We start from the raw sequence: 13,527 nt of genomic DNA, 5'->3' as shown, positions 1-13,527 counted from the left end.
AATAGTTTTACCAAAAAACTGCTCAACTATCACTGTTCACTCTTAATCTCTATTTGACAATGTCACCAAATTTCTCAACACATAGAATCCCCATAATGCTCTGTGGCACAATCCCAATACAACACACTATGTTTGTTCTCTGATCCTAAAAGCTTTGATCGGTTGGAGGACTTCCTCTGGAGGTGGTCATAATTACCATGTATGTCTACGGAAGGGGGTGAGGACTACGAGCCTCCTAGGTTTTGTATTGAAGTCAGAGGAGGATGGAAGCTAGCTGTCCTCTGGCTACACCATGGTGCTACCCCAGACAGTGCTTTTGAAGTTACTGTAGACCCTTGCAAAACAGTGTATTTTAATCTATTATTTGGTGACATAACTGAATATATTTAGTATAGTTTTATCTAAAATGTATAACTTGAATGTTTCTAATGTTTAGTGACAAAAACATTTTTATGAAATTTCACATCCAGTTTGCTGAAGATTCACTGAGGATGGAGCCTCCACTGATACACACACACACACACACACACACACACACACACACACACACACACACACACACCTGGTGCTTTGTATATAACAGCTACATTCCCCTTCTCCAATACACTCAGTCAGCTGGCCAAATAGGACCACATGTCCATAATATGGGGTTGATCAAGAACAGCGACAACCAGGCTAAGAGATGGACCCCCCCTATACCCCAATCCACCCCCCTTTATACACTGATCGCAGCTGACCAAACAGCCCACCCCGACCCCCTGCACATACGTCTAAATCACTGTTCTGTAAACACCTCAACACTGTGGTTTTCAGTAGAGTTTGTATTCATTCCACTTCTCCTTTCACTGTCCACTTCAGAAAGCCATGTTCATTGTGGGTTAGAGGACAGACTATCACAACGTACATTTATTTTTTTGTGGTCTTACCCTCAAAAGCATAATACCTGCACTGTAGAAAGTCTATAGCCTTTTAACAGTTTGCCCTAGAATCAAACCACACCACAGACCAAACAGGACACTAATTCTGTTCTCTATGATTCCAACAAGCTAATTGTTGCAGTATTGTACATTAAATGATTATTATCCAATGTTGTAATTTTTGATTCACTTTACATTTTGTTGTAATCAGTACATATAACCAGTTTTTGAAGTACTATCTATAACATTGTCATAAATGTTGGATGGTTTTATTTTGCTAGCGGACATAAGGGAACAGGATATTTAAAATGTTTTGATAACAAATGGAGTATTTATTTTGCAGGATATTTCAAATGTTTTGATAACAAAATCATGACATTTTGTTAGTATTTATTTTCAGTAATGTACGGATCTATGTAACATTTTGTTGACATTTTGTTAAGTTTTAACATTCACACTTTTCAGTAATGTACTCCATGGATCTATGTAATGACAGAGGAAGAGATGAGTCTGGGCCAAGAATCATGACATTTTGTATCAAAAATCTAACTACTATGTTTTTGTTTTGCAATGTCCTTTTGCGTTTTCAAAATCCTCAAAAGTGCTCTTAAGTGTTTTTCATGTCTAAGCACTGTGATGGAAATTAAATAAGGCTTTTAATCCAAAGACCAAAGCATTGCAGCTCACTGAATGAACCGGTGTATGACCCTGGTGAGGAGTTTCCTGAGGTGACATGTACTGTGCCATCTCTCTCAATGTCATCAATGTTTATTGCAAACAAACGCTACATTGTTTTTCCAAACTGATTTATTTGTAAATCAAAAATAAAATGTTGACATAAATCTTTTTTTTTTTACAGCAACAAAATAGGTTCACAGTCATTCACCCAAAGTGTATATTTTCAGCATTGATTGAAGTCAGTGTGACAATAATAAAAATGAACAATTCTGACAGTTAACGTTACAAATCTTATCCTATACTGAACTCGTTGGCTAGTATACTGCACGGCATATAGACCATAAGGTGCAATTAATCTCATACCTTTGTTTATGAGGCCATATGACCATGTAAAAATCATTGTATACTCTACAACCTCATCACTATGGGCTGAAACCTACCTTGAGATATGACCTTTTAAATCAATTCGAGAATAGTGCAAAGTTCAGAGAATAGTGCAATTGTAGTTCAAGTTATATGCTTGTATTGTTCACACACACATCTTTTATCCACCCTACATGTAATTAATAGACACTCAACTACTATAGTCTATATTCTGACATGATTTCTCAGTTTTGTAGTAAGATGGTCCTAAGATTACTCAAGGGGAGGGGAATTCAGCAAACCACTTCCTATGCACAGCAATTCAATTGAAGGAAACTTCCATTTTAAAAAATGGGTAGGTATAATCTGCATTTATGGGCGTACTTTGAGTATGGTATAAACACGTTCAGAATGTAAAGGGTACACCAGATATGAGTTCCTCGAGTTGTCAGATTCCAAAGAATAAACATATAGGCCTAAAAGATATTTACATTTTTCAACTTCATTTTGCATTTTATTTCCTCAGTGACAAACATTTAAGAAAACACCATTTTACTCTTACGCACACAGATAAATAAATTGTTCCATTAAAACAGTAGTTCCCAAACTGGGATGGGATGCAGAAAAGAGAACGGACCTATATATTTTTCAATAATAGCCTATAATCTTTGAGAATTTACAATCAACAAAATAAAAGCTAGACAATCAGGCCCCCACTGATGTTATGTTTGTGCATAAAAACACCAGCCATGTCAAAATGCATAGAATTGTATGAAATTTGCTTAAAAGCAAACAAAATCTCAGCTCCATGGCAAAATGCATAGAATTGCAGGAAAAGGGTTTTAAAATTGCAAATGTTTTATTTCAGCTCCATGGCAGGATGTGAAATTGCAGGGGATTAGCTTTGAAACAGCAAAATATTGTGTCCATTGCCAAGATCATATTTATGCTTTGGTCTGTGTGTGTTTTTTTTTTACCACTTAACCCTTATGGTGGGTGGAGACTCAAAAGACAGCTCAATTGGTGGGTCACGAAGCAAAAACATTTGAGAACCCCTGCATCAAAACAATACAAAATAGCTCATTCCAAAATAACATGCAGAATAAATGTCTGCCAGCTCATTGCTAAATCCTCAAAACTCATTTGCAGTAGTTCATAACAACTATACTCCAGTTTACACATTCACATTCACGTGGGCTTCCTATTAGAAAAGATGACAATGAACGTATGATTAGCACTGCTGGGGGAGAAAAGACAAATCTGCATGAAAACATTTCAACAAAAATAGGGGAGAGTAGGGTAAGTTGAGCCAAAGAGGTAAATTGAGCCACCCTTGTTTCTAGGAAACTATACACAAAATGTTATAATTTGAACAAATATCTAGGAAGAGGTCATCATTTCATGGAGTCTGAAGGAAGAAACCATTTGGAAAAAGTTAAGTAAAAAAAAAAGATTTTCAGCAAGTCAAATATTTTCTGTTATATAATGATTTTATCTAAAGCAAAGTAGATCATTAATTATTCTATATAGCATGAAATTTCATTGTATCTGTGTATCTAATATAATCCAAATGTTTGCATTTTAAGATTATTTTTCATCAGCATAATGCAAGTGCATTATTGTATGTGGTGTGTGCTAATATAATCTAAATGTACAAAGTGTTTGCCTGTGTTAAAAAGGGTAAAAGTATGAACCAATGGCAAATAAAGATAGATAAATTTTTAAAAGGTGTTTTTTCATTCAGTAGCATTTCTAATGCAAGGCATTGATTTCTGGGATATGAGGTAACAGGGCCTGGCCAACAACCTATGTTTTCAAAAATATATTTGGATTATTTCCAGGGATAAACTACAAAGTAGATACCTTGAACGTAAGTGATGCTGAACGTAAAAATGGCTTAACTTACCCCACCTCCCGTAAAAAACATAACTTAAAACACTTCCTGAACAAGGTGCATTGAATTACTCACTGGTTAAATAACTTGTTCTCAACTGGCCTACCTGGTTAAATAAAGGTGAAATTTAAAAAATAAAAGTCCACTGATATGGTTAGTTTGAAAGCCCTAAAACAATTGGCATCTGCTTTGTTCACAAGCAATCGCTGATTAAACCTAAGACAATGGGAGTGTAGTGAACATACACACAAAGGGCTTCATTTAGAAAATCTTTTCACTCTTCAAATAAAATCTTTAGGAAGATTCAGCAGCCCAAAAACGCATCCTGTCACGTGTCTACTTAATCTAAAGCAATGCTAATGTGATCACATAGTAATCATGGTCCTGTGAGGCACACCTCTCTCACTGGAGGACTTCTGTACATCTAACAATAGACACACAGATTCAAAAATATGGTTTTCGCTAATCAATACAATTGCAGCAATTGTCGAGAATTCCTAATGATCGAAAAACAGTGAATCATTAGCTGAATATAACAGGCTACTGTTCCATCAGTAGAAGAAGTAGTCCAGTAGAATTCGTTAGACTGTTTCTGTAGATCACTTCCTATTGGTCCCCTCTAATTGAGATGATTATTTTCTCAGTCAGAGTTACGAAAACAAACATGCTTTAACATCAGGGAACATATGATTACCCTGTATTTGGAAAACTCTGAACATCCCCCCGTGGATAACACCATTTGGGATGTTTCTGGGATGAGAAGAGAAAAGCAGCCACTACATAGTACATGTCAACAGTCTCTCTGAGAACATTAGGCTGACAACGAGGCCCAAACTCTGACTATTAAAAACAAAACACTGTTTGAGTGAGAAGTAGGGATTGATCTAACGCCGAAAAAGAAAATTCCTTAAATGTACCTACTACAGTAGCTATATGCTGGTCTATTGTACTTCGAAACAATGTTGAGGCAGGTTGCTTAGGATGCAAACCTTCCCAAACAGCCTAATTCATTCTCTTAGAGGTGCTCCCACAATGTGATTTGTACCACATACAATGTCATGTATTGCTACTTACAAGCAGTGGTGTAAAGTACTTAAAAATAGTTAAGTACTACTTAAGAAGTATCTGTACTTTACTATTTATATTTTTGACAAATTTTACGCCACTACATTCCTAAAGAAAATCATGTACATTTTACTCCATACATTTTCCCTGACACCCAAAAGTACTCGTTACAGTTTGAATGCTTAGCAGGACAGAACAACGGTCAAATTCACACACTTATCAAGAAAACAACCCTGGTCATCCCTACTGCCTCTGATCTGGCGGACTCACTAAACACAAATGATGTCTCAGTGTTAGAGTGTCCCCCTGGCTACTGATGAAGAAAACATGCAATTGTGCCAACTGGTTTGCTTAATAAGTCATTTGAAATCATTTATACTCTTACTTTATACTACTTAAGTTTATTTAAAACCAAATACTTTTAGACTTTTACTTGAGTCATTTCTATGAAGGCATCTTTACTTTTAATCAAGTATGACAAGTTGGTACTTTTTCCACCGCTGCTTACAAGACCATTAGGCTCGATCGAGTGAGCTTTTTATTATCTTGTAGTAATGTAGGTGGGCCCTGCCTGTAATTCTTTAAAAACATTGAGAAAAAAAATGTATTCCATAATAACACCCTTTTGGTGAACTGAATACACGTTGGATATAACGGATAAGGCACTAAGGGCTGAGAACAGTGACTGTTCACTAATACTGGTAAACTACACTCCCCCAACACATCCAACGAAGTGTCATGAGGTCTCGACTCACCTCTAAGTCTCATCTGTCCTTGTGCAGTCGTGTGGAAACCGTAGCGAGAGATTCCCAGACCGTTTAGACCACTCAAAGTCAGTGTAGGGGGTTTAGGTGTTGATGTAAAGATGACACAATGTTCAAGGGATAGTTGAGGATTTTGGCAAGGAGACCCTTTATCAACTTCCACACAGTCAGATGAACTCATGGATACCATTTGTATGTCTCTGCATCCAGTATGAAGGAAGTTAGAGGTAGTTTCGCGATCCAATGACAACTAGCGTTAGCTAGCGCAATGACAGGAAGTCTACATGAACAACTTGCATGCTAGCTGTTCCGATAGACTTCCCGTCATTACGCTAACGGTAGTTAGAAATTTGGCATGCAGATACATAAAAATGGTCTCCACGAGTTAATCTGACTCTGGGGAAGTAGATAAAGGGCTTCACTGCCAACATTCCGGAATATCCCTTTCAGACCTTCACGTTGTTCCCATTGGACAGAGGTTCCGCCTCCGAGGGGTTTGATGGTACGGGACATAGTTCAGTGGGCGTGGCCTGGTCGGTGTCCCCTCCACCTCCTGCCGATTGGTTCCTGTAGTGGCGAATGATGACCCAGGCAGCACAGCCCAGGTAGATAACCGTCAGCAAGGCAAAGTAGAAGAAGTAGACCAGGAACTATTGGAGAACAGAACAGCACTCATTAGAAAACATATGGTGTTCCCATATGGGTGACGTCATCTTGCAGGAAGTTGTCTGAGCGTGGTTGTAATCAGAGTGTGTGTGACTGACCTGGGAGTGCACGTTTAGTCCCAGACCCTTCTTGTCAGAGACGATGAGGGTGATGATGGACTTCAGAACGGTCGCCAGGAAAGTGTTGACCCCAAACACCAGGGCACACAGCTCCTTGGTGAGCGAGGAGGCGATCTGGAAACTACAAACACCACAACAGGATAGTCAGCAAATGAAATGTACAGCCTAAAGTAAGAAAGACGTGACAGTTCTATTTGACAATGCATTCATACACTGTACACGTCTGAACATGAAAATCCCCAAAATCCCATTATATGTATACAACAACGTTAAATAAAAGTAGATCTAAGGAAACGTACATGGCGATGGGCACGAGGAACTGGTAGAAACCCTTGAAGAGGGAGTAGGCCACATAGCAGACCCAGATGTTGCTGGTGGTCCCCATGAGGAGCAGCAGGCCAGCCTGTAGAGCCGTGATGACGCCGATCACCAGCTCAGACCACACGTTCCAGCGGATCTTCACGAAGCCCGCTGCAAACGACGTGATCGCACCTGGGACAGAGTTAACGAGGTGGAGTTAGCCGAAGAAGATAAGCTGACTAAATTAATGACTGAGTAGGTGATTAAGGCTTGGGGGAACTTCATTTAATAAATGCTGTGTGTGTGTGTGTGTGACTCAGGGTCACAGTTTGACATTATCATATCAAGGCAAACAGAGGGGATTGCTGGTTCAGTAAACCTTTATGTTATTATCATGCATCAATAAAATACTTCTACTAAATGACTATGGGGAGCAGCACATTGTCTGACGTCATCTCGCCGTGTGATCAACATCTAAAACATTGTCATCTTCCACCACCTTTCAACAGAAAGTGACTGTTAGTCTTCTGTTGTCTCACCACATTCTGCTTCATGGGAATTCCTCTTCCTAGATTGATGGGCTTTGTATGTCTCCTGTCCTTGTCAGCTGTTTAGGTCATGTAATTTCAGTCATAATTAAATCATTGGAGAGGGGTCAGTCTAAAACAGTGTTTCCCAACTCCAGTCCCCCAACAGTGCACATTTTTGTTGTGGCCCCAGACAAGCACACCTGATTCTACTTGTCAACTATTGAATCAGGCGAGTTAGCCTGGGGCTACAACAACGTGTGTTGGGGGTACTGAGAACTGAGATGGGAAACCCTGGTCTAAGACAAACTTATTGACCTGACATTGACTGAGAAAATATGTACCTTGAAGCATGTTACCATGGTGCTCTCACTACTACCTCTGCCAACTGCTGTAGGGGTGTTAATATTTTGTAGGAATCATTGACTTGAGAACACAGGCTCCAACCCTGTCAGACAGTAAAGACCCAGGTGAATGCTACATATTGGTCATTAAAACACTTGTATACCTGGCTTTGGAGGGCCTTTGTACCCAGACTAAAACCTAGGGAAATGGATCCCTCACCCAGTAGTGTGGAGACAGCCTCCACCCTCCGTTGTAGACGTGTTTGTTCTCCGTGGCGGGGTACACCTTGTTCCACAGGACATGGATGTACAACAGCACCAGGTAGTAGCCAGCGGAGTTGAACACCCACCACAGGCTCCACAGTCTCAGGCTGGGTCTCCGCGGCACGTTCCTCAGCTCCTTCAGCATCTGAATAAACACAGAGTCCCTCCAGGAGGAACCAGAGCTGAGAGGGGCCAGGGAGGGTGTCACCTGAACCCAAGCCCGCTCGCCCCCTGCTTCATCCTGGCCAGCTCCGACTGTGCGGCAGCCTGCTCCTGGAGGTTCCTCTGGGCAGCATGGTGGGCCCTGTTGAAGAACAAGGACCTTTTGGGCCAGGGCAGGCAGCGGAGAGCACCAGGCCGAAGGACACCAAGGCCAAGGAGACAGCACTGAGCGTGGCGAAGGAGAGCCTTCCCACAGATATCAGCACCTGGCCCAGCACCGAACTGGCAAACACCCCCATGAGGACACAAGAGCGCGAGTAGCTGGCCACACGTTGGTAGAGCTCTGGGGTGACCAGGGAGAAGATATAGGAGGAGTAAGCCACGCGTGCTGCCATGGTGATGCCGTAGAAGAACTCCATGAACTGCATCTCTAAGAGGGAGGAGCCCAGGAGGAGGAGGAGCCAGATGGCCACATGGCTGAGACTGGAGAGGACCAGGACGGGCTTGTAACGCAAGACGTCTGTCAGGAGGAAGACTGGCACCAGCACCGCCATGTAGGAGTAGGACAGGATCGGGTTGATCTCATTGGTCACCTGGAGGAAGAGAATGGCGGGTATAAGAGGGGAGACCACATAGAAGAGACAGAGGACTCCGTGGAATCCAATTCTCCTTGTAAAAAGTTGTTGTAGCTGAAGGCTCTATAAATGTGCCGGCAGGTGTTCTCAAATTGCATATTTAGGCTAGTTTCCTGAGAGTCCTCGAACACTGACAAATGCACATACCTCATATGCTGTTCAGAATAACCTTGTCGCTGTGCTGACACCTTTGCCAACGCAACAACGTTAATCCCCGTCTACAGGAAATGAGGGGAGCAAAAACCTTCACTGATCCCCTTCATTTGAACTAATGCTACATTGTAGGCAAGGACACCTTCCAATGAGTCTGCAGACTTCAGGCCATTAGGTTCATGAGTTGATACTGAGCCAGACAAGCCTACAGTAACCAATCAGAAAAAGAGACTGCCCTAATTTGTAGGAATGTGAACTCTGACCATACTGAGGAGGGGTTACTGCACTCACACTGTGATAGCCTTATTACAGTCCAGTGGGTTCCATGACTAAGGAACACTGGTTCAATTATTTTAGGATTGAGCGGTTGTAGTTTAAGCTCCTAGTATAAATTCAGATGGAACACGTGTCAGCTGATATAGCTTATATCAGGGTTGTCGTTCTACTTGTCATACAAGGCTATAGCCTCCAGCGCAGGACATTGTCTTTCATATCCCTCAAAATCAATTGGGCCTCAGGTTGAACTGACATGCCCTGCCCTTTAAATATATATATCATTTTCTTTGTACATTTAACCTTATTTAACTAGGCAAGTCAGTTAAATAAAGGTTAAATAAGAAAAATGTTTTTTTATTCAGTAGAAGACCGATAGCAATAGTTGACACGACTAACAAATATTTGTTTACTAAGCAAGAGTGAAGATAAGTTTCTCGATCCTTCCTACTAAATCAAATCAGAGTCGGCTTTCTATTCCGCAACAAAATACTAACTCACGCTGCCATAGCTTACCCTAGTAAAACTGATATCCTACCGATCCGACTATCCGCGAGTCATCTACAAAATGGCTTCCAACACTCTACTCAGCAAACTGATGCAGTCTATCACAGTGCCATCCGAGATCTTTTGTCACTAAAGCACCTTATACTACCCACCACTCGCAAGAGATCCATATCGGCTGGCCCTCACTACATATTCGCAAGAGACCCACTGCTCCAGGTCATTTGCAAGTCCATATCGCTAAGAGATATAAGCTCCGCCTTATCTCAGTTCACTGGTCACGATGGCAACACCCATCCGTAGCACGCGCTCCAGCAGGTGTATCTCACTGATCATCCCTAAAGCCAACACCTCATTTGGCCGCCTTTCGTTCCAGTACTCTGCAGCCTGTGACTGGAACGAATTGCAAAAAATCCAAGTTGGAGAATTTTATCTCCCTCACCAACTTCAAACATCATATCCGAGCAGCTAACCATCGCTGCAGTTGTACATAGTCTATAGGTAAATAGCTCATATTTTCGCCTACCTCATTCCCATACTGTTTTTATACTGTTTTTATTTATTTACTTTTCTGCTCTTTGCACACCAATATCTCTACCTGTACATGCCCATCTGATCATTTATCACTCCAGTGTTAATCTGCAAAATTGTATTATTCGCCTACCTCCTCATGCCTTTTGCACACTTGTATATAGACTGCCCATTTTTTCTACTGTGTTATTGACTTGCTAATTGTTTACTCCATGTGTAACTCTGTGTTGTCTGTTCACACTTTGGCTTTATCTTGGCCAGGTCGCAGTTGCAAAATGAGAACTTGTTCTCAACTAGCCTACCTGGTTAAATAAATTAAATAAAAAAAAAAAAAATAAAAATAGTGCTCCAAAATGATTTAATTCACATCTTAATCAAAATATTGACGTGCAATATCCATATCACAAGAGATCCATATTGCATGCAATATTTTATTTCGTGTAATGGGCTTTTAATAGTTTCCACCATTTTTCTCCTCTGCGGCTGCTTCCCCCCCAGACATGGTGAGCAGTGTCCCTTGCTGTTGAGATTCACTGTAAGTTCGCATGCTATTCTGCTAGTGATAATATTGTATTGTGAGGTCCCTGGCAATTTCCCAGCCCTACTTTGTAATATAAGTTAATCCATTTCTAGGATTCCAACAGTTCACCCAAGTATTTTGATCTTTAACATCAAATCGCAACATTTGGCAAGAAAAAAACATTTCTCAACTCGATTATTTGCCCTCATCGTGCAGCCCTAACTCCTACACATCTACCCACCCTTAAAAACGGTGGTTAACTTAAGACAGACACACGAATAGTTGCACACACACTACACACTCATGCAAAACACACCACACCAACATTCCAATCTGTTATAGGGGGATGACTGCATCACTGACCTGTTCCCTGGTGAAGTTCTTCTCCATGCTGAGCAGGTTTGGTGTTATAAAGGGCTCCCAGGCTTCAGCTGCACCATAAACCCATAGAAACACAGGAACACCACCGACAACTCCCAGGTCCGTGCGGTCTTGGTCTGGCCGTCTGAGGGGTCCTCAGGTGGGGAAGAGCCATCTCAGGGTCAGGCTCTCCAGGGGAGGTCTCCTTCAGGTCAAGTTCAGCCTCTTCCTCCACAGCCCTGTCCCCACTCACCATAGCGTCTTTGTTCACCATGGTAGAGGCCTGACAGTGGACACTGGGGTCCCAAGTCTACCTCTGACTGTATCAAATGACTAAGTGGTATTGCTATAGTGAAGAGGCTTGCTATAGGAATTTTCATAGAAACCAGAGAGTATGGCCTAAACCACCAATTCAGATGTTCTAAGCAAGTAGAGATTCCTGTTAGAACTATTCCCTTCCACAGAGGATCCAGTGTTACACATTACAGAGGGGTGAGAGGGAAACCTTCACAATGACGAACATGGCGTAAAGTCCTACCTGCAGCTATTTTCATACCAATAATACAGCATGTCCACATGCACAACGTGCTGCGCATGAGATAATGTCAACCTTTGCTCCATTCCATGGATTAACAATGATTGGTCATTGCGAACCTGAAAAATACAAGAATGTTTGCAAATAGTCATTCAAAGTTTGTTTATGCTATATTCTTAATTAATTTGTGGGATGGTGCTTAACCTAACTCCCTATGTACAAAGCTGTTTTTTATTTTACCTTTATTTAACCAGGCAAGCCAGTTAAGAACAAATTCTTATTTTCAATGATGGCCCAGTGGGTTAACTGCCTGTTCAGGGGCAGAACGACAGATTTTGTCACCTTGTCAGCTCGGGGATTTGAACTTGCAACCTTCCGGTTACTAGTCCAACGCTCGGCTTACTAGTCCAACGCTCTAACCACTAGGCTACGCTGCCGCCCCTTTCCAGGGACATCAAATCACACGTATTATAACCATGGTACACAACAACCCAAACAGATCTGAGCTGTCAGGTCACGAGTATTATTTGGGTGCAGTCAGTGTATTATAATTTTGTTGTTCTCTGTTGGACTGATTTACTAACTTGGGGTTGACACACACTCCAAAAATAGATTCACAACGAACGACTTTTGTAACGTCTACCTCTTGACCAGCTATTGCATTTCAGTTTACCATAGTTAAATAGCTTTGTAATTGCAATGCACGTAATGCAATGCATGTGAGACCAGACATAGTTACTTTTAAAAGTATTCACTAAAACAGGGGTGCAAGTTCTGCACGCACGGCTGGCACGATCCATATTCAATGTTAGCTAACTAGTTACGTTAGCTAACCAGATTCCAGTCTGGAATACCTAACGTTAGTTAAAGGTAGCTAAGCTTGTCTGGAAGAGGTAGCTGAGCTTATTTTGATAAACCCTTTGCTAGTGAACAATGTCAGAGAGCTCGCTACAGCTACCATCAACTAGCCTAGACAATTTAGCTAACGTTAACTGTCTACAGTAGCTGACATTATCTAGCTAATATTAGCTACATCATGCGAGTTAATATTATATTTTGCAGGGAACATTGGTGAACTTGTTAGCTAGCTGAAGTTGACACATAATTGAGTTTTAAACAATGTACATACAACTTTATACATTGACGAGGAAAGTAGGTAAAACCTACCTCTCTAAATTCTTCCCCGACTGAACTCGTATGCGCGCTGTTGTCCAGTTTAATGCATTTCAGAGCAACTGAGTCTGTGAGATTTTGCAAGGAACTATGGGGGCTGTAGTTTCTATCGGTTGAACGGAGATACTCCTAAATGCACCTTAATATGTATTTAATCAATTAACATTAGTATAACACTCAACACTCACTAGTTTCAATATCAATGGCAAATAGGCTACATACTGTATTCCAATATATTAGGACATAATATCACATGAACATTTAATGAATAAAGACAAACACCCTACACAAAACATAGAGCATTCTACTGAGCACGCAACTGAACATTGCCCCATCGATAATCATTGGACCTCACTGTCGCGCGCTGTGAAATCAGGGAGTTCTATTTTCCTGGTCCGGGTTGAACCAAGCAATGGCGCATCATGTCATCGGGGGAAAGCGGGGAGGGAAGGAGGAGCGCCCGTCTCAAATCAAACAGCAATCTGCCCCCCTCGGCCAATCGTCCCGAAACATACAACATCTCTTTTCCATAAAAATAAATGTTTGTATGTTCAAACTAGTTTTCATTGGGAAGGCAAATAAAGCGTTTTTATCGCAATCACTTTTTGCACAGAATCCGACTCATCACTAATCCGATGTATCACTCCAATTGCTTAATTACTTCACGTTTGTTTAGAACCGGCTCACGCCCGTCAGGCCGCCCTGTTCCAAAACGAATGCAGTCACCTTCACCCGATACAAACTCCTCCATCGGGTTAACCTGGCTAGATAAACGAATCC

The 13,527-nt window shown here is 41.3% G+C and overlaps 1 protein-coding gene across 1 annotated transcript; it reads right to left on the bottom strand.

Moving 5' to 3' along the window:
• Positions 1 to 3,940: 3,940 nt before the first annotated feature.
• On the bottom strand, positions 3,941 to 11,522 carry LOC127922820 (reduced folate transporter-like). The gene is given in 8 exon segments (XM_052506688.1): positions 3,941 to 6,331; positions 6,446 to 6,587; positions 6,766 to 6,958; positions 7,858 to 7,881; positions 7,884 to 8,111; positions 8,144 to 8,245; positions 8,248 to 8,656; positions 11,043 to 11,522. Coding segments are annotated over 8 exon segments (1,329 nt in total). The 5' UTR covers positions 11,070 to 11,522; the 3' UTR covers positions 3,941 to 6,127.
• Positions 11,523 to 13,527: the final 2,005 nt, after the last annotated feature.

This window comes from Oncorhynchus keta, unplaced genomic scaffold, assembly GCF_023373465.1.
Source record: "Oncorhynchus keta strain PuntledgeMale-10-30-2019 unplaced genomic scaffold, Oket_V2 Un_contig_2724_pilon_pilon, whole genome shotgun sequence".
NCBI lineage: Eukaryota > Metazoa > Chordata > Actinopteri > Salmoniformes > Salmonidae > Oncorhynchus > Oncorhynchus keta.
The sequence above is the reverse complement of the archived record's forward strand: the minus strand, read 5'-3'. Positions and strand labels throughout refer to the sequence as shown.